This window comes from Platalea leucorodia (assembly GCF_965183815.1).
Source record: "Platalea leucorodia genome assembly, chromosome: 4".
NCBI classification, from domain to species: domain Eukaryota; kingdom Metazoa; phylum Chordata; class Aves; order Pelecaniformes; family Threskiornithidae; genus Platalea; species Platalea leucorodia.
The window spans coordinates 18,564,818-18,589,469 of record NC_138826.1 but is presented as its reverse complement, the minus strand read 5'-3'; the positions used below and the strand labels follow the sequence as shown (position 1 = coordinate 18,589,469).

General features: G+C 40.0%; 1 protein-coding gene and 1 long non-coding RNA gene across 5 annotated transcripts in view; one reads left to right on the top strand and one right to left on the bottom strand.

The window, feature by feature from the left end:
• Positions 1 to 12: 12 nt before the first annotated feature.
• LOC309589824 lies at positions 13 to 22,875 on the top strand. The gene is made up of 3 exons (XR_014228036.1): positions 13 to 91; positions 20,831 to 21,005; positions 21,636 to 22,875. It is a non-coding gene; the product is annotated as an uncharacterized lncRNA (long non-coding RNA).
• MARCHF5 (membrane associated ring-CH-type finger 5) overlaps positions 3,901 to 24,652 on the bottom strand; it is a 42,675-nt gene continuing 21,923 nt past the window's right edge. Inside the window, exons 3-7 of one of the 4 annotated variants that reach the window (XR_014228035.1) lie at positions 20,859 to 20,989; positions 17,364 to 17,547; positions 16,767 to 16,933; positions 8,918 to 9,271; positions 3,901 to 6,438 (exon numbers count right to left, since the gene is read on the bottom strand). Coding sequence is in view for 3 of the 4 variants with exons in the window: in XM_082310399.1 (XP_082166525.1) it covers positions 9,152 to 9,271; positions 16,767 to 16,933; positions 17,364 to 17,547; positions 20,859 to 20,989 (602 nt within the window). In the remaining variant the exon portion in view is untranslated. Of the gene's footprint in view, positions 6,439 to 8,917; positions 9,272 to 10,254; positions 15,547 to 16,766; positions 16,934 to 17,363; positions 17,548 to 20,858; positions 20,990 to 24,652 lie in introns of those variants that run through there. The other 3 variants (XM_082310399.1, XM_082310401.1, XM_082310400.1) reach the window with 3 other exon arrangements.

Here is a 24,652-nt window from a genome sequence, read left to right as displayed (position 1 = left end):
GCGAGGGGGGGAACGGGGCCGCCGCCGCCGGGCCCGAAGCGACGGTCCACAGCCGCGGGGAGGTGCCGCCGAGCTGAGGCGCCGTGAGGCGGTGAGAGGGGCCGGGTATGGGCGGGCGCTGGGCCGGCTGGGAGCGGAGAGGGGGCTCGGTGAGGTGATAGAGAATGGCGGGCGGGGAGCCTGTATCCGGGGCCGCGGGAGCGGGGGATACGCGGGGCAAGATGGCGGCGACGGAGGCCGACGGCGTGCGGCTGCACAGGGGCAGCCGGGCCCTTGCGAGCCGTGGGGGGCCGCGGGCTCCGTCTTATCTCACAGCCTCTTTTTTTTTTTTTTTTTTTAGGGAGTGGGGGGATGTCCATGAATTAACAGGGGGTTAATTTGCGGCAACGTCGAGCGCAGCAGGTGGAGCCACAGCTTTGCTGTGCATTGAACGTGTGACTGATACGATGCCCGTTATTCTGAGGAAAAAAATACATAGGTCACGGGCATCACGAGTGGGATTATCTAAATTCGTCCGTGCTGCAGACCCCCGGTGCTGCTCACTCCCCACCCAGCCCTGGGGAGGGTTGTACCTGTGGAGTGCTTGGCACTGTAGCAACAGGCACCACATGGAAACTCGGGAGAACAGCAGCAATTTTGCCTTCGGAGCAAGCGTCGGCGTGGCACGCGGGGGGCTGTGGAAAAGAGTGAATGGTCACGTCACGGCCAGATCCTTTCACAAAAGAGGGCAGAAATAAGGTTGCATAGGCCACCGTGGTTCTGGTATTTCCTAGCATTTGGCATCACGGGGGGCTTGGCAGTAAACTGCTCATAGTGCAGACTTGGGGGTGTAATTGCCAAGCATGCAAAGAACAGAAAAAGGAAACCGAAAGGCGGGGGGAGCAGCTTTCATTGTGCATTACCTTACTGACACGGGCACGCGTCGTCTCATGGGGGAGAGCCACGGGATCTGTCACGTGCTGCGTGTGAGGACGCGTGTGTCTGTGCGATAAGCCCACGTCGCTGGCATTTCCAGGTGCTGGAGAGCAGCAGAGGAGCTGAGGCACGCACCCTGTGCCAGCCTCTGATGGTGACAGACCTCCGCGTCTTCTTCCTGACCTCCCCTGTCTCTGGATCCACATCTTTCTCCCCAGGCCAGGCTCGGTCCTCATCTCACCCATTTGTCACCTGCCTCCTTCATCCACGCTGCCCCTGAGCCCTTCCGCGGCTCCCAGGCTGTGTGTGTCAGATTAATGCCCACAATCTCTTACTCATTTTTCTCAATGACTACTCAGTCCCCAACCTCCTTGTCTTTCATTCACTACAGCTGTTGCTGAATCCCCATTTTATCTTTCACCTTTGAGTAGGATAGGCTAAGCAGGGAAGTTGTTGAGACCTCTGGAGGACAGGCTTTCTGCTTTCAGGTCCAGCTATACAGCACTGCAGGTAGCAATAAGGTGCTAAGACCCATTTATTCTCTTAACATGCCCCTTCCACAAAAATACCTTGGGAAATTCTCGTTCAGTTTCATCAAATCCCAACTGAGCAGCTTCAGCCTTCAAATTTTCAAGGTGTTTGGGAAGATTCTTCATACAAGTCACAAAAGCCATCACCTCAGCCCCCAATCTGAAGTCCCTCCTGCCACCTAATTTTCAGTTCACTACTTCAAACTTTGAGACTGTCAAAGACCTGCTGCAATTTCTCATTAAGAGACCAAACGATCACAGAAGAAATTTCCATAGTTACTCACTGTGGGCCACATACCATGGTGTTTAATGTTTGACAAGGTTCTTAGCAATTGGAAACATGGTCTTATTAAAGGAAATATCAGGTGACCTAGTGGTGGTAGCAACCCTCCTGCATCAGGTGGGAGTGGAGGAGGAGGAAACATTTCCTTGCAGAGCTCTGTAACTTAAGGTTGACTTAGCCTTGAACAAAAGAATCCTGCACATTCATCTCCCAGAATTTGTGCTAATAGCCTCCTCTTGTCTCTAGACTTTCTAGTCTGGGGGAACTCCGTGTATGTGTAGGTATGTGCAGGCACATGAGTGCTGGGGTAAGAAGAGCAATATGAGCCTTCACTACAAAGCACAAGAAGAGCAATTGCTTTGCAGCAGTAGGTAAGATTCATTAACTGCATACTTTGGGTGGTGAATGAAGAACACAATTACACACCAATATGGGAATTGGCTGCCCCTTTCTCTGTTCTTTGCCATGCAGTGGGAGCTTCCTTGAGTCAGGCTCACCGCTGGGTGTGAGCATCCCTGGGCTGCACCTGGCTGTGGTGGCTCACTAATACATCTGCTTGGAAGAGATGCCTGATTTGCACACTGAAAGGGTAAACTGCTTATCCTGTTTTCTGTAATTCTGTCACAGAGCCCAAAAGCTCATCTGACTGGTTTAACTTAAGGGTAAATGCAAGAACATGTGGTTGAAGGAGACAGAAAATGGAGAAGGGACTCTGAATCAGCTGATTTGTATTTAAAGGCTTTATTCTGCTTGCTCTCTCTTTCTAAAAATAATTTTTTTTTTCTGGTTTGGAGAAATAAGATATAAATGATACCCTGGCAAGAAGTGCATAAAATCTGACAGATGAATAAATTGTACTCTACAGAGCTGTAAGCTTGAAAAGAACATTGCCGAGCTAATGCATGTTCTTGGCTTGAGAGAAGTCCTGTCCATTAGAAATACACCCCTCTGAAGATAGATCTGAACTTTTGAGCTTTCAGTTGAATAATTGCTCTGTGAGATTTGAAATATTTTGAATTATTTAATTTCCCATTCACCAAAATTGAATAACATTGCAGTTGGTGATTTAAAACATTGTTGAATTAATTATGACATTTTGTTAAATTCCCTTTTGTCTTTCCTTTGTCAGTTTTTTATTTCAAAGACCTCAGCTAATGCAGAAAGCATATCACCCCAATACAGAGGAGAGATGAGTCAGAGATTTGGCAGCTTGAATGGCCTTAGACCTACGTATGCCTACTAACCACCGTGGTGCAAGTCTGCAGTGATGTTACTTGCATATTAAAGAGCAGGACAGAAAGCTAAAGCTTCCTTGCTAAGCTCTGTTCTTCTGACCCTCTCTGCTACAGACTTGCACTCCTGCTGCCCGATGCACACATGCTCCAAGCAGAATGGGTGCCGCCAGCCCCGACCCCTTCCGGCAGGACCCACCATGTGAGCTCAAGCGCAGCATTTTTGGTCAAAGCTGGTTTAAATATTGCCTCAGACCACAGGCAGTATAAACGCCTATGATCTGCCTCATCTCCAAACAGCAAACCAAACGTGCTACCCACATTAAAAGAAGAAAGGCCTGCAGCCATGACTTCTTAGAGAATATATGATGGGAAAGGGAATTACACCCTTGCTGATGATAGGCCTGTCAAAGCCTTTTGCAGCACGTTGGTCTGTAACATTTCAAATTTCAGCTGAAGACAACTTTCTCCCTTGTCTGTATCCTATAGGTTATTTTTGTGTCATCCCTCCAACTTTATTTTCTCTGGCATAATTTATAGCAAGCTATTTATGGGACTAGAATAACTGTCAGCTTGGAGAAGGGACACAGTTCCTCCTGTATACAGTGCGGGTTAGAAGGTTGCTGTCCCAAAATGGATAGCAGTATGAACCTCCATGAAAGGAGGTTTGTTTCTTCCTCCAGTTTCTTGCCATCCCCTATTGTCATGAATAGTCCAAGTTTAATTTCAGGATTCTGTATTCCCTTTCTGTTTTAGGTATGCCATGTTGTATACTAACGTCATCAACACACTGAACATGCTCTTTCTTACGTGGACTTCTTATGCCTAATGTTATAGTTGATGATTAATTTTAATGATGAGAGTTATTGCTGTCATATAAATCCCCCTGAGACACTGGTTTTCATTTAAAAGGGCAAGTGCATTTGTTTTGTTATTGCACTTCTGCCTGCACTTCACTGCATTGGAGCAAAATTTATTTCAGACAAATAGTTTTTTCATATTTTTATATATCCTTTTATACGCCGTTCATTAACTTGAAACATCTTTTGATGAGAGAGCAAATCAACAGGCTACACAGTAATTATCTCCCACAAATTAGCTGTCCTTGATAGAATAAGGCATATTTGCAATTTATTCACCAGTGTTTGGTGGCAACCACTTCATGATAAAACAGAATGCTGGTGTTATAAGGTACAATCCAAAGATAAGCTGTTATCTAGACAGGACTTCAAGAGCACGACATGGAAGTTTTAAACAAAAAGAAAAGTGCATTTATATTTTAGGCTTAGAAAAAAAGGCGAAGGCTGGAACTGAGAAAAATTACAAACCTCTACTGAAAAAATCAGTGCATGCTCATCACCTTGATGCTTGCAGGCGGGTTCAAAAAAATCTCAGCTCAACAGCAGGTGCCCACATGAGGGGAAAAAAGCAATCTTCCCCTAGGATCCAGTCCTCAGACTAAGCACCACCTGCTGTTTTTTGAGGGAGGAGTTATCCCTGGAACACTGCATTTGCATTGTGTCTGCTAACGTCAAGGCTTAGCACAGGACAAAAACATCATGAATTTAGCAGAAGTACCAATTCAGATAAGTACAGGCTCAGCTGTTGCTAAATTGGCAATTATAACTAGATAGTCTCTGCTCCCCCGCCATCATCGTCGGTGCTGGAAGTTTTGTCTCAGTTCAGTGAGTATTCTATTTTGTAAGCTCTCATTTGTCTTCTGTTTGACAGCTTACAGTGATTTTGTTTAGCTGTACTGATGAACTCCAGTCAATGGAAAAAGCTCCAACCACCAGAGGCAAACGAGAAGGATTAGCCAAAATCTACAATTCCTACACAGTTGGAAAATGGGGAGATTAACTATAAAAGGACTGAACCAGAATATCAGATCAGATCATCTTCTCGAATACTGCATGTGTTCAGGATTGCAAATCCGTATCCAGCTATCTTTATCTCTGACCTTTAAAACTTTTCAGCACAACTACTGGCAGGAGCAGCAGAAGCAGGAAAAGGAAAATAAAGTGCTGGCAAATCCTAGCATTTTACGTGCTGGGAGCCTAGCGCTCCCAGATAATGCAGAATTTTAGAATTCTAGCGTCTGCTCTAGGCTTACATTGCAACCACAGCTGTGATAAGGAGGGATGATTTTGTTCTAGATATGATATGAAATCTGTATCTCTTTTCTGCCATGCAGTTGGTACGGTCCCAGAATCCTGCCACAATGCTCTCATTTATATCTTTTGTTACTTTGCAGACTCTGAGGCTCACCTGGCCTCTGTAAAGTTGTTGTGCTGTGGTCTGTTTGCATTTTGGTGTCAGAGCCTTATCATGCACCACTGAAGATGATAGAGGATTTTTAAATAAAAATATTGTACCCGATGGGGAAAGAAAAGTGCATGAAGCTTGTTCAGTAGAGCAGATTAGTCTCAACCCCATCCTTACTTGAAGCAAAAAAGAGGTAACTCAGCTATCTGCTTTTAGGCTGTGCTTTCACTGTACGGTGATGGCAGAGGGCACTGTGTACCCTTTATGCCTTTCACTCTACAGCATGACTCATGGGCCTTTCCTATGTCCTGGAAGAGCTGGACTTGGCTTCCCTCCCAGAGGAAGAGAGAGGTGCTATTCTGCCAGCCTGGCTCCACTACAAAGTAATTACTTTCAGGTCAGCCCAAAGTTCTGTAGTTGCCCAGTGCCCCAAGAACGGACACCTGTATGCAATAAGCTGTCACCGTCTCAGGTGTGCAGATCCCTTTTTTGTTTGTATCATTAAATAAGAGTGTGGGAAAGAGGGCCTCAGGCCAGCCCTGAGCTGTCTCCCAGCAGTCCTTACACCCGTCCTGCTGCTTGGGCTGGGAGCAGGTTACCCCTGCTGCCGGGGTGAGCTGTTAGCAACAAGCAGCGGTCAGGCCCCAGGACAGGGGCATCTGCTGTGGACTGCAGGTGCTGCCTGTGGAGGCAGCTGAGCCTGAAGGCAAGAGCGTCAGGCTCTCACCCAGAAGAGTCCCCCTGGCATCCAGCAATCGTGTGGAAAGTAGGAATGGGCAAGGTGTAGTACTGTTTGAAGTATCAGGCGGCATATCCATGGCTTAGTCCATCACAAAGTTGCTCTATGTGCATCTGCTCATCCAGCAAAAACTATACCTCAGCTGTGTAACTGGACCTTGAACCAGCTGAAATTTAATCTGCAAGAACATCCAGCTGTGACAAACTCGTCAAACATGCTCGAGAAACCCCACTCCTCCACTGGGATTGACAGTTTATGTTGTCAAGTGGTTGCTTTGTTTCTATAGATGGAAAAGGGCATTTGTTTGTAGGACTTCTGAGACTGAAAAATCATTGTGCAGACAGAAGTGACCGTGCAGTCATTGCCTGTAGCATCCCTCACACTTCAGTCAGTAGCTGATTTTGTTTCATCGAGTGGTTCTTCACATCCTCTAGCTTTTCAGCATGCACTGCTGTCTGCAGCCAGGTGAGAGCCCTGCACAAGATGGAGAGGACAATGTTTGAAGGGCAGGATGGCCCATACAGTAGGCTGCCACTCCGCTATCTCCCTTTTGCTTCGGTATCAGTATTGAGCAAAAAGGCAGATTTTGGTTTGTGTGTGTGCGTGGGGGGGTGGTATAAACGCATTAGATGCTTCCTTTTTTAATGCTAATATATTTTAAAAGACAAAATGAACAATATGCACTACTCAAGGCATAGCACCAAGTTCAGCTGTTAATACTACCAGAAGTTAACTACGTTGTATGCTCTCCCCATCCTTCTGCTTCCTTACCTATTGGACAGGGAATATTAAGTCATGTTACTGTATTTTGATGGTGATACTGTTCAGTTCCTCTGCAAGTCAATTAGTAAAGAAAGAGACTTGACTTTCAAAAAAGGGTTGTTACAGAAAAAAGATATTTTGAGTCCATCTAATTACGTCTCAAAAAGGCAATAATAAGGAACGAATCTGCTTTGGGAATACAGGAAATGTTAGGATGCAAAAATACACCACTCACTTTTGGAGTCTGCTTGCCATGTGCTGTATAATTGTGGTGCGTATTTGATTTATCCTAATTACATTTCAGTATATTTGTTTGCTTTCTGACTGGAGCAGCACTGCCACATACTGAATTCAGCTTGCTTCTGCCTTTTGTGCCTTTCCTGGGGTGCGCAGTATCACAAGCCGCCTTCTTTCAGAGATGGAGTAGAACCAAACCAAAACTAAAACCCACCTTCCCAGCTGCACATCGTAGCTGATGTGTAAATATTCAGTTTCTCTTGGTCATGTTCATATGTATGCAAATGTGTTTCAACATTGGCTCAGTGGCTGCCATTCGTAAGAATACATGTTAGGTATGCAAGAAAAGGATTACATATCTTCCCAGATGATGATTATGCAGCTGCCAAAAGGGATGAATTCAAGTCTTACACAATGCTTTTTCAAACACTTTGTTAATGTGCTCCGGAGGAATATCCAGATGCAACTAATTACCCTGTAACGAGGCTCCTAAACCTGACCATCTAATAGGCTTTTGAAGGTGTCCAGCTTATTATACACAATGACTTGTTTTGACTTTCTTTAAACTCTTCATATGCGGATGCCATAAATGGCTGTATTCCTCAATGGTGAGACACTCTAAGTGAGATTTATGGTATTTAATTAATGTGGTAACAAGGACAAATAGGATAACTATGGAAGGCTCATTCTGCTCGTCCATTGCAGGTTTGCAAATAATTACTTACAGAACATCTGAATGCCAGCTGCAATAAATAAGGACTTTGGCCACCATTTTGACAGTAAGAAGCTAGTGAAGTTAGTTTATACAGGTATCGCACGCAGTTTTGGGAGGTGACTGCAGCATTGTTTCCCATTCTAACAACCTCCTGTAATTACACTATCTGCAATGGCAGTTTTCCATGCAGGGATTGTTCCCTCTCTCGGTACTTAGTTAAAAAGACTGAGGCACAGAGAGCTCAGTGCTGCAAGCCACAAGGTATTGACCTTTGCAGAGGATGTACTTGAGATTTGTGCTTGGTCAAGAAGGGCCCCATGATGCTCTGTTTTTTGAGGAGACAAGATGACCCCTGACATCTGGGGCAATTTCCGTGGTGTGTTGCTGGAATCATCTCTAAACTGTCTCCACAGATTCCACGAGTAAAGCTGTTTTATATTTTTCTTGGTCCTAATCTGTAGATTATGACAAAATATTTCTGTGGGCTACTAATGACTCTACTCTTAAGTGTCATAGAAAGGGATTCCAACACATAGTGCATGTGGTTTAGCTCAGCAAGAATGGAAATGCTTTGAGCAGGAGTTGCCGAGAGAAATGTTATGGGTCCTCTCTGATCACCTACTCCGACTCTATCCAAAATAGTTTAAGACCTGAAGGCTCAGGAAATACACATACATTTTCCGTCATTTGGCATATAAATAGCTACATGTAAATATTATAAATGTATTTTAAAAAATAAATCTGTGTAATGAGTCTCACCACCTATTAACCAGAAAGGCTTTCACTTTTGAGCCCCTTTAGAAAGGAAAAGGGAACAACTCCATTCATAAAGAATCTAAAGCTGAACAAAGAAATGCAAGCACCCATGCTTTTGAAATCACCAGTGAATTTACTCCTTAGGTCAGTTTGCATTTTCATTCCTCTTTGAAATGAGATGGAAAAAAAAACCTAGTTACTGGCAAGGTAGTGTGCGACTTAAATAGATAGCACAATTCTGCTACTGCGATAGGAGATGGCGCTTGGTAATGGGGGAAGGTCAGCTGTGTTGCATGGTATTTAATTTATGCTAAGTGGAAAGCACTTCCATTTTTATAGTACCTTGAAATTTAACACCACTCTGGGGTAGAGAACCCCACAGTTAAAAGATACCATTGCTTTTTCAAAAGAAACCACTGACAGAACAAAAAGCCACTGCTTTACATTTAACGGGTACCAAAGAATTTAAGAAAAAACTGAAACCTTTGTTTAATGAAGTTCAAACTGAATTCTCCTTATAGGTTAGCAACAGTGTTCGTAGCTTGGTACTGAGGGAGTTTGGTCCAAGTCTCAGACTCAGGATGTCAAAATGGCATTTTTTTTCTACCTCTGAAATGATCTTCAGTTAAGTTTTTACTCCTTCAGCCCCCCCTGGCTTTAATCATGTAACTTGCCTTCCATAAAGCTTCTGCAGTGCTTCTCATCCAGAGAGAGTTATTATAACATATTTAAGCAACATCTGTCTTGGATTAAAAAAAAAAAAAATACAAAAATCCCTGAAGCTGAAGTGCAGATATACTGGAGAAGCAGGACTTTCCTCCTCCACTGTGGTCTTATCTGAAACAGAGTAATGCAAGCAGCTCATGCAAGAGTAATGCTGCAAGCTATCACTAGTAACAAACTCAGAATTACCCATGGGATCTTTAACCTAGAACTATGCAAGGGAGGTAAGGTGGTAGAGATTTTCTTCTGTCAAGTTAGTCGAACACTTCTGAACCAGCTACCATTTTACTGCAGAAAAAATAACCACTCTTAATTCTCATCAAAATAAAATTTGATTCTGTGCTATCTTAGGTATTCCCGTCTTCTGTACATGAGAAGTGTCTGGAAAATTGGTAGGGGGAGGCTCTTGCATAGGTAAGAAGTAGGGATATTAGCTTCTTGTAATGATTCATGGCAAAGAAATTACAATTACTCACAGAATAGTCCTTAGACATACAGTAAATACTCAGATCAGTGTGTTCCTTTATCAGCTCCCATTAGCTGCAGCTAAGTGTTACTAAGTTGTAGTAAGAGTGGAGGAGCAAGTGAAAAATACAAACCACCCAAACCATCAAGCTGTACATGCTGTATCAGAGTGGTCTGAAGCTAGAAATAAGTTGCATAATTTTTTTTTTTTTTTTTTTAAATAAGCATAGTACTTCCTATGGAGGCCCACTGCTTAGGCAATTGCTTTTCCATGGCTTAGTCATCCAGCATTAAATGAGGTGCCTGCAAGATATGTTTTGACAGGTGCTGCTGAGCTGTTTAGTTGAGGCAGTTTCAAGTCATGTCTGCTATTTGCTTTTAGTGGTTCTGGAATGGAATTTTTCTACTGAACTACTTGGTATAGTACGACCAGAAATAGCTGTTTCATGCTCACAATATTCAGAGGTGCAAAAGCAATTAAATATCTAGAGCATGTGAATAACTAACTGGCAAGAATGGACAGAGAGGCCACAGATCTTCAAACCTTCTTGAGGTACAGGGGCCATGATCTAATGGAGATAGTTCATCCCCGTTTGCAGATTCCGCCCCCCCCCCCCCCGCCATGTCCTCTCTTTGCATACATGCCTTGTGACTGCTGCCTTTCTGGAAAGTGAGCTGTATTACCCAAGCTCTTGAGTAAGGCCTCAAAATGAATTAATAAAGCCTACCCTGGGCTTCTAGAAATTAGTAAAGCAGAAAGAATTTGCATGGTTGAAATACTGGGCAAACTTTGGCACAAATACTTCTAGTTTTACAGCGCATTCCAATAGAGCAACCTGCTAAACAGCAATGAAGAAAAGTCATGGCCTCAGTGCCTACAAGAACTGAACCAACTCATTAAGGAACACTGGCTTCTGATGTCCCCAGATTATGCTGGAATTTACTGAAACAGATTAAAGTGAGAATCTTTCCCCAGGTCACAGCAAGTGTGAGAGACTAGGGGGAGAAGCTGTGCCTTTTCAGTCAACAGGGTTAGAAGACAGTACTTCAGGTACCGAGGAGCTGTGAGGATCGGGAGGATGATGCGCTGCCAGATTTAGTGGTGTATTCTGAGTACATATGAGAAGAGTACTTACTTACATCATTAAGTTAAATATCAGAGAGTATGTGTGGCTTCTTGAAGCATTTCAAGTTTCCCCCCCCCCCCAGAAAGCCCAGGGAGAAACAGTAAGAATAGATTATCAATAAGTCATGGGAACTGAAGAGTCAAAGGTCTCAGTTTAGGGAAATGGAGCTAAAAGTAAGCAAGACGGCAACAGCTGAATTCTTCAAATGTTAAAGTGAAAAGAAATTAAGCCATTTAGAACAGTGAAGAAGAAAGTAGATCATTAACACTGCACAACCTTAATGTTTTTAGGTCACCTTAAATACTGCCTGCATCAAATTCTATTTAGTTGACAAAAAATGCAAATAGAGCTGATCCTGACAGTGTGTAGTAGCGTGATGGATTAAACTGTTGCCTCAGTCCTAGCAAGAACCATTTTCCAAGATATTTCTATTTACATGTACTTATCTATAGCCAAGAATTTTTTTTTATTTATACACACACACACACACAAATATACTGGAATTAATAAAAACTTATGAAAATTCAGGACCACGGCAAGTTTCCATAAACAGTTCCTCTGCCAGGCTAACACACTAGTTAACTGTCAGCCTCCTTGAAGTTTCTTTCAATCTAACAAGCGCCATCCCAGTCAAGCAGCCACATGTCCCCATCTTTTGAGAAAAAACAGGATGAAAATTAAAGGTGATGAATAACACTACGTGCCAAAACAGAACCACTTCCATTGTAATCACCTTTCAAACCCAAAACTTATTCTCAAACTGCACAAGAACTAATGAACACTCAGCTACTTTTTGGGTTTGGATAGTAAGTTCTGTTTCAGACTATGGAGAGCAGAGCACTGACTTTGCAAGGCGAGAGGAAGGGGCCTGTTAGTGAGAAGACAACTGCTAAGACTGTTTTTTACAATCTCCTAGCTTTCACCTATGATCCTATCTCATGCTTTCCTCTATCAACCCCCACCCCAGCATGCCTTAAAAACAAACCAACCAACCCCAAAACCAACAACCAACCAATAAAAAAAAACCCTAGACACAAGCCAACAATCAAAGCCCACATCAACACAAGTTTCAGCAGCAGTTGCTTACTAGAAAAAAATTCCAAACCCAGACTTGTCAGTGACACTGGCATTTGTACCTTAAAATGGGAAGCAGGAGCGGTGAGCACAGCATTTTGTATGAGAACAGATAACATGACTGTAGTCAGTGATGCATTAAGCAAATTTGATCCTAGTTCTTCAAAAAAAGAAAACCTGAATAGAAAGTGGCGTGGACATAGAGCATTAAATACAGGGCTCCAAAAGCAAGATTACTGGTGCAACAGTAAATGGATCCGTGACCTTTGTAGTTCTACTTCTCCCAGGTCTCTCCATCAGTAAAAACCACTATGCAAACAGACAGACATACCTGTCTGTGATTAAAACTTTTAGAAAAGGCAGCTAGTAAAAAGCTACTCCAAATAACCCCCAACACCTACTGCATAAACTTGTCCAAGATCCACAGTACGCATTTAAAAACAGGGAATCCTCACAGCTGCCATGATAAACATTATGCAGCTGAAATTCTATTAAAAATTGTGTCCTCGGTTAAAGTAGGTAATACTAACCTAATTCTATACCTAAGCATATCTTTTCTTACAAGCACAGAACTACTTTAAATGCTGGAGAGGCCTTAAATAGCTGCATGGTTGGATCCTTCTCCGATAACCGAGGGAGACAGCTAACCTTTCAGAAACAACTCCAGATGAGGAGGGAATTAATATACTTCAAACCAGGCAACTCCTGCAAATTGTTACAAAGAAAAGCTTTTGCAGGGGAAAGAGGATGAAGGAAAGAACCACCATTCAAACAAAAATATAGTGAAAAGTATAGTAGGGTTCCATCTAAAGCTAAGGGTTTAAGATAGGAGGGCAGAGAGAAGGGGAGAAGCATCTCCTATGTATTTACATAATCAAGGCTCAGATACTTTGTGCCTTTATGTTGATGTAATGGAAGCTTAAGAGAAACCAAGTTACAGATAAGAAGGCACACTGAGAAATGCTAGATAACGTTTCATATTCCTTGTTCCGAAAGTAACAGGACATAAATTAGCCACTAATGAAAAAGATACTTCCTACAGGCAGTATTATCTTTCTCAGTGAAGACTGATCAGTGAATTCCCCAAATAAATGCTGCACATCAGCCAACCCAGAGATACGGAGTAACCCCCAACCCCAGTTCTGTACTACCACAAGTTGTTCGTGTTGCAACAATTCTTTTGCTTTAAATGCTTGAGAAATGCATTCCCCTACATAATTTATTGATCACTAGAGAGGAAAAATAAAATATAAAAAATGTAGAAGTTTAAAGTCTTATACTGATTCTTCCTTCATCCCCAAGACATCCCGTAGGCTGTCAACTTAAAATTGATTATATAAATCTGTAGATATGCATTACAACTAAACACATTTTTCATTCTGAAGTTTTGCTACAGGCTTTTGTTCAACTGACAAAACAACACTAGGGAGTGTAAAAAATATTTATTCAACCTAATTCAACGTAACTGTAATTTGCAATACTTAAAAACAAGATTTACAACAGAGTAATGACCTTCTGCTACCCAGGTGAAATCATTTTATAATCCATACAGTATTTTTATAATTGTATTTTTACAATAGCTTTAACTTCCAGAGGAGACAATGAGCTTTCCCATGGAACAAGTTTCAAACCCACTCATTTGCATCATTCAATTCTTCATGAGACTTTAAAAAACAGTAATAAATTGGTTGGAAATATATACAGTGAAGACCACTGAAAAGCTGTTTTCTCGAAATGAGGAATTCTGTAAGAAATACGTATTATATTGTTTCAAGACTATCTTACAGAAAGCAGCAACTTTCAGAGGTTGCTACTCTATATTTAGAGTTTTATATAAAAGTGAGCCCACTAAGACAAATATAATCAGCAGACTTACAAGACTATAGTAATTCTTCAGTTACAGCAAGAACCTCAAAAGTATTTGATATTGATCGAATGTATAATTTTCAATACCTGTATAGATTTGGAATACTAGTTGGTCGTTATATACACTTCTGTACAGTTCTAAAATATTACATCTCAGTAATTAAGATAAACATACTATAGAAAAGGTACCATATTTTGAATTTCTCTAACATACATTATTGCAGTCAAATATGAAGTCCATTCTGCATTTACCTCATTTCTGGTGAAAAGCAATATTTACTTATGAATACTTCCACTAAAAGATTTTTTTTAAACCTTTCTCCATGCATTTGACATACTAATATGAACAAGGGGGGAAAAAAAAAATACCAACCAATTTTGAGTAAAACAAACAAATTGTTGTTAAGAAAAAACTTCAAGTACTAAATCTGAGTTAGGTCTGGTATGAATATTAAATGTCCGTATTATGTTTGTCAAAATTTAACTTCACAAAACAGCTAATTTCTCTTGAAAGTAAGTTTATAAATACATCAAATAACTGAAGTGCTAATGTCTCCCTCAGATGGCTACTTTGAACATATTGTAACAGTAAAGCTTACTGTATAAATAAACTTAGTTTATTACACATTTAAGATTCATCCTTTAGTCCTTTACAGAACGAAGCCAAGTTGTCTTGACAAGAGTGCCTAGCCTGCTGCTATGTACCATGGTCAGATGAGGTACCCAAAGTGTAGTGTTGCCCCCTGCCAGCCGATCCTTCCACCGTCTGTCCTTCCACTGGAGCTGCTCTGGGCAGAAGAGAGCCCAGCCCTGGTACAGAGCCGAGTTATGCACCTAGGTCTGGAAGTTTAAAAGGATGCCCTAATCTGTCAGCTTAAATGTAGCTTTAGTGTCCAATATAATTTCCTCACACTTCTACTGCTCTTTGTACTTGTATGGATATTTACATAATCAAGAGGATCATGAAAACTAAAAAAGTGCTCTAATACTTAACTATAAAATAAGCAACTGAAATTTACTTCCCCCCATGAAGTTATTTTACTGTGGAGGAAAAATAAATGCTATCCAGCACCAGTTACAAAACAGTAAAAATTATCAGTAATAAAATAGTCACCTGGAAGCCATGCTAACTTCAACACCTAGTACTTAGGTGGCTAAAGCTGACACACGAGTCCTGTAGAGAGTGATCTATCTTCTGCCTTCTCTGACCAGGCATTTGAGTATTTTACACTCCCTGTTTGATACCAGCGAAAACCAAGGAAATCTTTATTGACTGATGTCCCACAATTATTTCTCCTTGGTAATGACTCACATTTGCTTTCTAAAAAAAATTCCCTTCATTGTGTGAAATGCTGAACTGGATGATAGTGTGGGTATGAAAACACATATAGAAGAGGCATTTGGATATAGCCTACATTAACTACACAATTTAAAATGTTCTTTTTCTGTAGTTGATGCTTTTTTTTTTTTTCCCATTCAGCATATTGGTTCAAAGAAAATAATTCACAAGCCTGTTGCCCAACAGAAATACCCAAAAATAATGAAAGCCAAGTCACATTCTTAGGTTCAGTGGTTGCTGAAAGGATTTACCCTGCCACAAGACAGTGCTTTATTATATTTAAAGAAAAAAAATAGGAGCAGCAACTTATCACAATTCTCCACTACTGTGCGATAACGATGGAACCAATACAACATGGAAACCTGTTAGGTGAGACTGTACGACATCTGGAGATCACAGCCTTACGCTCCTTCTTGCTCAGGATAATTTAAAATTTTGCGGTGAGCTTGGCGCAAATATTGCTGCTGTTTGAAGTAAACCTTAAAAGCTCCTTTTATAGCAACAAAAGCAATTCCACCCTGAAATAAAAAGATATTTTGAAAACCTGCACAGTTTAGTGTCATATCATTGCAAATGTTCTTTTTAAAAATTTCTGGTCAAAGAAGATTTATTTTCCAATCATATAGCATTTTCTTTTGAAGTTTAGCTAATTAGGACAATTCCAAATGAATATCTCGAAGTTTCTTGTCACAATGCACTATTGCAGAAGTTAGTGTTACTTAAAGGGACTACATACTGGATCTATAAAACCTTTTGAAAGCTTTTATTTGCTTGGAAGTCTGACAAATATTCTAAAAAAAAAAAATCAAAATACCCCTATTTAAAGAACAAAGTAAAATGCAGATATGTATCTGCTTTCTTCCCTTCTCTGAATATATACTATACATGACACAAGGAATAATACTAATTACCATTCTATAATCACTATGAAAAAGGCCACTTGCCAAAAGCAAGTGTGGGGTGACATAAAATCTGTTTTTTGTAAAACAGACTTCCCCTCCCCACCCCCCGAAAGTTTTACAGTATGTTTATCTCAAGTCTTCAAAATAAGACAAGACACTAAGCCGCCTTTAGTCTGCAGGAATGGTTGTACTATCACTGTCTCTTCCATGTGGAAGAGAGGGGTGCATTAACATATCGGAGTTGAAAACAGGGGCTGAAGTGACGGTCAGATGACCAGGGATACCACCTTGGCAAACTCCGCGTGCTTCCCCTTGAAAGGCTGCAAGCCAGAGAGGTTATTCACAAAGGAAGAGACTGTCTCCTCTCTTTGTCTCTGACTCTTCTATGGAGAGTTTATTTTCCTCTCCTTATTAAAATAAGTAACAAAGGGATTCTCTCAAAGAATTAGTAAACAGAAGCTAATATGAAAAGGTTAATAACATAAACCCCCAGTCTTCCCTTGCAGAGATTGTTCTTAGAAGATGCTGGTTTCTCATCTTCATTATCACGCTTCGTTACTGCTAAGATCTGCCTAGTACAGTACCAGATACAAGTTTCAGCCTTGTCTAGAATTCAGATGAGTTTTGGTCACAATGACAAAGTCTCTCACACACATGAAGCTTGTCCACTGCCAAGACAGGCAATCTTAAAAAAGACCTCTTCCCTTAATCAAATGCCACTCTTAAGTTCTAGATCAATTTATGTTCCTTTTTGCTTTTCCTCCCCCCCCCCACAACACAACACTTCATATTCCCATATTATAATCGTTTATGAAGCAAACAATAGTGAATCTTACCAAGATTGTCCTTTGTAAATTTGAGTTAACACTGCTGAACATCAGCTTGCCAACTATCGTGGCAATGGTAGGGAAAACTAGAGCTCCACATAGAATACGTGTGGCAGAGACATGATCTGCCAAAGGGTTGGCCTCTGCTGGAATACGAGGAACAGGACATCCAATGCCTAAAGGGGCGAGAGTGGGGGAAGAAAAGGTTACATAGCCACTACCTCAAACAGGACACAGAAAGCACATTAGTGCCCACCCCCCACTCCATTATAAATCTATAGCCCAATTACTTTGAGAACTAGCCCTCTTCACAGTGAATATTCTGTTTCTGTTAAATGACTGTATTCAGTTTTACTTTCAGGTAAGACCCATAATTTTTAGTAGCTTGTTTTGTTACTAAGGCCTTAATTGAAACATGCTCCTGTTCCTCTTGCCCCACCTTTCTCACTAGGTACTATTCAAACACACTCTAAATAGACTGAACATAAAAATAGAGGGAAGGTGTTATCACTTTCACTTAAGAATGGCAAAACCTACTCGCCTATCCCCATCTTCGAAAGGCACCAATTCAAGCCTGATAGTTCCTTTTAAATTTAATCATGTTACCTGGAAATATGCTGTTCAAAATTTGTAGCTTATTAGAGTATTTGCGCCACAGTCTGAGCACATAGTCCTCCCAACGAATCATCTTGCCCAGTATTAGCATGACTGGGATAGTGGGAAGTCCAATCAAAAGAAATAAAGGATCAGCTCTCTCCATGACATCAAGACCTTCTTTGTGACCCACAACCTGGTAAATATGTATATAGTTGACAAACATAACAAAGACCACACTGAACAAAGAATATAACTTATAAAAATTCTAGTTTGTTTGGGGCTGCCCACGCATTTTAAGTTAAAGAAAAAAAAGAATAATACTGTTGTACCTAACATACTCAGTTTTCCCTTTGCATCCTTGGGTGCTTATCAAGTGTAATGCAGACGAGCTACCAGCCCTAATTTGCAAGTCATTAATCTTGCAGAGAGCTGTAACACAATTCCTTACCATCTCAAGAAAAGTTTCATGTGCTTCTGTAGAAGCTTAAACATCCGAAATACCAAAAGAGTATACTTTCCAAAATGCACAGAAGAATTTACAATTTGAGAATGATTAATTCTACACAGAAATTGATCAGATACCAGTCTTTAAAGGATAAATTGATAACAAGTATCTCAGGATGTTTTAATAAAAAATTTGTTATTTAGGAATACCTTATGCAACAGAGATCACAGTATTAAAAAGTATTTGCTTCTCTAGACAATGCAGGAAGAGGTACATTATTTTCAACTGTAGTGGAAATAGCAGCATATCTTCACTTGTACTTTATTTTTAAACATTGTTAGTACTACAACTTTAAAGGACAGTCACTACTGATGTGTCTAAACCTTTCTACTGGCACATAAAAAAAATCAGACTTTGCAGTTTATAAAATGTACATATTGAAACCGTAACAGAACAGTGCATTATGTTTTCCTAAAAAGTACATACTTTTTAATTTTAAATAAGTAACCGCAGTAGGGCTGAGGACAAAAAAAGAAATTAAAGTGGTAGATATCCTCTAGAATTGTCTCAATTTAAGAATTACTAAATGCTAACAAAGTCCTTGAAGGGCTTCTAGAAAGAATGGGCCGTTTCATTACTTCTTCTGTAAGAATCCAGTAAGGCTAAAAACACTAAATTAGTAATTATTACATTTGTCAGGCACTGGATTTCCTGATGTGTCTTCATTGACTTCTTGTTTTCCCCACAAGCTATCAAGTCTCCACTTGCACAAAAATTAGAATTAGGTGGTAAGAACATGCAACAATAGCAAAACTAAAAAAAAAACCCAGTACTTCTGGAATAGGTGGGACATAGGGAAGAAGCTAGGGTAACGAACCACAGTACCTTCAAACTGTACTTTTTAGCCTTGCTTTGAAAACCATTCCAATTTATTCTTCTAGAACAGGAAGTTATGTTATATACCACAGCCTCTAAAAATGGAGATAACCAATATTGTTGCCACCAAAAGATTATTCCTTCAAGAAAACATTCAGCATTTGTCTTCCAGCTTCTTCACTATCTTCCACCCAAATTGTGATGTCTGATGCTATCCTTTTTCTCCTTATAGTCCTTGTCCATCAAAAAAAAGCCTCAGTATCTTGTCATTTCTGCTTTAGATTGCTATTTCTCTGTTTTCAGTAATCCCATATGATTTGTTACTGACTTAGCTACGACGGTAGTCACAACGTCAATTCTGTATTTATTTTTCTCCATCTTGAAGCTTAACCTTTAAAAATAGCTTTTGTGCTTCTCTGTGGCCTTTCAACTGAAGGAAAGGAATCTGAAATGCATCAGGAAACAAGCTGTATTAAACCTAGCAAATTTGGGGTGGTAAAAGGGGTGGAACAGTTTCATTCCACTCCCAGTTTAATCTCCTCCATTATAAGCAAAAATAAGCTGTTCTCTTACCCAGCATGCCAGCCATATGACCAAAAAAAACCATTAAGTCCAAGGAAAACAGCTAATTCTTCATACCTGGGATTTGACCAGCTGTCTAAACTAACGTAGATGTGAAGCTGTAACTGTGCAGATGTGAAGCTAGACCCACAACTTGCCTTTACTTAAGGCCAGATCCTCATTCCAAAAGCAAAACTACTACAGAAGGGAGCATTTATCTTTCCATTTGGTTCTGTAGTTCTAGAGAAGCTAAAAAGGTCATGTAAGTTCCTACAGACAAAGGCTCAGTGTAGCAGTGAGCAAGGAGATAAGGTCTGATACATTTCACGAAGTCTAGTTGTAGTATTACAGGTGATTGCAATGTTCCTGTAAGGGCCACAACAGAAGCAAAATATCAGATGAGGAAATTCCTAAGTGTACCGTTCTGTGATATAGAGACTCATCTACTGGAATGGAGGCGGTGTTGAGAGTCATTCTACATCACTTATGCAGCCACTTGACCCTGGCCACCCTCGTACAAGGAGACTGCATCAACTCAGTTGGGCTCCACTTCAAGTGGTTGTCATATACATTTCTGCTATGAGATCACATACAAACAGAACCAAAATAGCAGACAATCTTGAGATGGCATGACTGGTAGAACTGCAGGGCAGTATCACACAATTCAAGAAAAAGTAGTGCCATATGACTTACATGGATGAGGACTAGGTTGTATATTTAAAATTAGAACTGCGTAGAGGAATACTTACTAGCATACGGATTTGTTAATTCTATCTACAACTGAATTAACAGCAGAAATACTTTTATGCTTTCAGGCAAAACACAGGTTATGGGCTTGATATAGGAATCCACAACTGAAGTGGTAACAAAGGTCATTCTAGTTGTACAATCTATGAAAATTCTTGTCTTGTAGTTGAACTAGGACGGCTGTGAACAAGTCTTTCCAGTCTTTCCATAGTTAGTAGTGTACCACCTGTCAGTGTTATGTTTAAATAGCAAGTTCCCAAGAACAGAAGTAGGAAAAATAAGTTGGGGTTTTTTTCCCTTTCAACTAACCATACAGTCTCAAGTAATTAAAAGAACATACTATTAATTTGCAGTGGTTTGCATTTGTTGTTTATGAATTAATTGCACCATTCAGAGCATGTATTTTCCTTTATACAATAAAAAAGTGGTACAACTGAAAAATTCACCATGTCTCAACTCTTTGAATGTTACCAGCAACATTTTTCTACAGGTAAAAAGAGATTAGTCTTACATCTTTTCTGAAGAATTGGACTACCCATTATTAGTACTTAGGTGGTAACGGCACCTTTTCTGTAAGAACAGAAGTGGGTTCACCAGCCTGCCATACAAAGGGCAGCCAGCTGCAGTAGTAGTGACTTTTGTTAGTTGCAGAATCAACCACATTTGAACAGGCATACTTAGCTTTATAGAGTATGATCAGTTAGAAGTGAAAAGCTTTATATCCACCCATCTTGAATTCACTTGTTAACTACAATGAAAGTGCTGAAAGCAGCTAAAGCATGTTTTAAGCCAAGGAAAGAGAAGTCTTAATTAATTGACTTTTTCTTTTGAAAACTTGCTTTCACAGCTGGTAAGAAGAGGGAATACGGGTGTACCTGCATCACCGTCACAGCTCCGTATGTAACAGCTGTCCAGTATATAGAGCCCACCATGATTCCAGCTGCAGCAAATGGACATGCCTTTGAGATCAGTCGATCTGCAAGATCCAAAACGTAAACAACTGGACCTATGATAAAGGAAAAGTAAGGTTTCAAGAGAGATATATATATATATACACACACACACACACAAGCATACTGAAGAAAGCTCTCAGCATCTATCGATGATAAGAAAAAATGAACTTGGCAAAATACAAGTCTGACATCCCACACATGGTGTTTAAATGAGAACATATAATTAAAAAGCTACTAAGCTAAACTTGTAACTTATTTCTACCTACCATTTCATTCACCGCAACACCTTTCTGAGAGATTAATATACTGGTTAGAGCATAACTAATTTACCCACTAAAGCTGACTAGTTTCCTTTGTCTGTGTTGAATCAGAATTGTTCTGTTGTAGAAACCATTATAGGCTTAGTGGCTTTTTTTGTTAGGTATTTTAGCTTTGAAAAGGAAGAAATACTAATCAGTTGTAATGTACTTCATGTGCTTATCTTTGACCACTTCACCTGAGAATTTTGTCACTAAACTATCCTGCTCTACAGTAAAACATAGCACAGTCAATATGAAAGATTCCTTCTTCTGGTAGAGGCTGCATTCAGTATTTTTAGAGGATCACCTCTCAAATGTTTGAGGAAAAAACCCTCCCATTCAGGTTACTTAGTGCCTTTGACAACAATGCACGAATAGAGTTTCATTGTTCTGTCTACAGACAACTGCACCTTCCAGACTCACACAGAGCAAGACATTACCCTGACCGACTTTGGTGATGTGAACAAGGGCATGCTTGCATCTTTTCTTTGAGAGACTGCAGGAGCACGAGCAAAGCAAAAGCTGGAAGTTGAAGTCTGAAATGTATGTATGGAAGTGAAAAATGTCATCACCACGATCAGATTCCAGATTACTTTTGTATTCGTCAACTAATTCTACATAAAAACTGTCCTACACCAGCTCATATGCATGAGTAGTTCTTCTTAGCTCCCTCCTACTTTTTCCTACCAAAATCAGTGAAAATATTAAAGTTATTCTCAAAACGAGCCTATAGGCATTCTTCAAGTAACTAATCCTCCATGTCTCTCATCACGGTTTACTCACTCCAGCCTATAATTCTTTTACTACTTCCTAATTTTTTTTTTTTTTTTTTTTTTTTTTACAGGGTGGGTAGGGAAGGAGTGATCTCTTGAGCAATGGTGTTAAATGACATACTGAAGTCCTGATATACTAGATGTACAGGACTTCCACTAGATGAATTTCAATTGCCAGGCTGTTTTGTACACCTATCCCGAGTTGTATGCCATTTCCCTCCTGACCTCCAATTAATCAAAACTTGTTCTGACCTTGCACAGAATTGAGAAGATTGGGTGCCAAGATTTTTTTCTTTTTTACCTTTCTAAAGGTAAAGGTATTTTATTTGACATTCTCCAAACATACAAAGATCAGTTGCAGTTCAATTCTTAGCTTGAATACTCCTATTACATAACAATTTTATGTTCTTAGTTTTTTAGGGTGGTGATAACTTAGTACCCTGTTCCCAAAGACATTTGTCTCTGAACTATGGTATTTATACCAAATTAATTAAAAGCTGTGCATTTAAACATACAATCAAGATCTCAAATTCAATTCAAAAGAAGTTTGCAGAAAATTTCTGTCAGCCACACTGACAAAATTGTGAGTCCTGTTTCATGACTTAGCTGGTTATTCTCTTTCAAGAAAACAGCTCTAGTGTGAATGCTTGCAGAACAACCAGTTTTACTCAGCTCAAGTCAGCCAGTGAAAACAAGCAACAGGAACATCTAATTGAACTTGTTCATTGTCATGTTTTATCAGCACTGGTATTCTTGTAAAGTGCTCACAAATACATCTGTTTTGTGGTGGGTTTCCCCCCCCCCTCCTTTTTTTAAAAGAACAGGGTAGGATTTTACATACTGTTTGTACAGTGGTAGCATCCAGAGACCTTGTAGAAGGATTGCAAGTCGTGTGTCGTGTCGTGTTCCCCCCCCCACCCCACCCCCCCCCCCGGTATGTGTGAAAATACCATACTGAAGAGCTGCGATTTAAACACATTTTGCTTATATGCAGTCTTGACAGAAGTCATTGTAAATACTGCTAAGATACATATCAGACTAGTGGGCAGTCCTAAGCAACTTGGGCAGAATATTGCTTAATGTACTCTCTACTCTAGCTCTGCTGGAGCCTTGAGTTCTTAACCTACTACTCATGTACTTCAAATTGGTTACCTGTGCGTGCATCTTTTAGTACAGCATGCATTCTTTGTTTTAGTAATAAGCTCTAGTTTTAAGGGCAGGAAGCATCTTCCTATGTGGCTTGTAAGACAGTAAACACCTCACCAGCACCCTGCTTCAAATACACCAACCGATGTAAAGTAGTCCGTAAGTAACTGACAAGTGTAACTATACAGTTAATTTATTCTTGAGTTGAGCATCCTATTATTGATTAGGTACCAAAATTAAAGGGCTTCTGAAGAAGGAACATTCTACTCAAAATACAGAGAACTGGAACAAAGAGTTCAACTGTATTAACAGTTATGTTTAACTTTCCAGGACAGACTTAAAGTGCTGGGATGTCTATCAACATGCCTAAAGTAGCAAGTACTAAATGCACAGTAATTTACGCATCTTGACTGTTTCTCACAGTCACTGAAAAGGTTTAGTTGTACCATTTTGAAAACTTAAGATTTGTTTGAAGAAAGTGAAGACGAGACTAAAAAACCCCATCTTATTTGGCGAGTCCTAAAGGGCAACGCAAAGCACTGAAGCTTGCTTTATACATCTTGGCAAGGTGATACAGCAACAGCAGAAGTCTAACACTACAAGTACTAAACAAATTGCACCTACTGATACTAATCATTAAAAGCAGCAAGATACAGAATTAGGTATAGAATCTTGAGAAACGACTAGAAAAACATTGTTCCAATTTTTTTTTTTTTAATTAGCCCTTTAGGAAGGAAGTAGTGAGATAGGAGGACAAATATAAGTTTCTTTTAAAATGGTATTAAGGAAGAAGCAGGAAATTAACTATCACTGACATAAAAATTAAAGAAGGAAATACAAAATACAAACATATTTTTAATTTTGTAAACACTATCATGCTTTAGCAGAGTTTTTTCTCCCAAACTCTGTTTTCTATTTATTAAACTGAAATAATTACCTAAAAGATACTTTCGTTACTTTCAAAGTGGCAATAATATTTTCCTATTTAATAAAAAAAGTTCTCAGAAGAGAGGAAAACAGCTAGTAAGAACATAGTTACTACCAATCTCTAAAACTGATATGCATTATCAAATTTGAAATGGAATTATAGTTTTAAGAAGATACGTCAGTAGGGGGGGTGTTTTGAATTGGTAAGTACATAAAAAGACACCCACTGTTACTTATAAAGATATTCGTTGACATCTCCTCAAGTTGATATTACTTCAAAACTATTATCATACATAAAAAGTTGTGTTAGGGAGTGCCCTTTCACAGAAATTTGTTTTTAGAAAAAAGTTTCCAGTAGTACATTAGAGAAGTCTTAATGTAAATAAGTTTCTGAACTGTGATACCTCAGGGAAACTTTAGTTGTTACTTCTTCCCTGGCTCAAGTAATTTTAGTTTCTTGAATGGTAGGACTAGTAATGTCTTCAAAAGATACCTGCTGCAGCAGAGACGGGGCTACTGGCAAGACTACTTGAAAACACCTTACTGTCCTAACTCTGCCTGGTGTGACCTT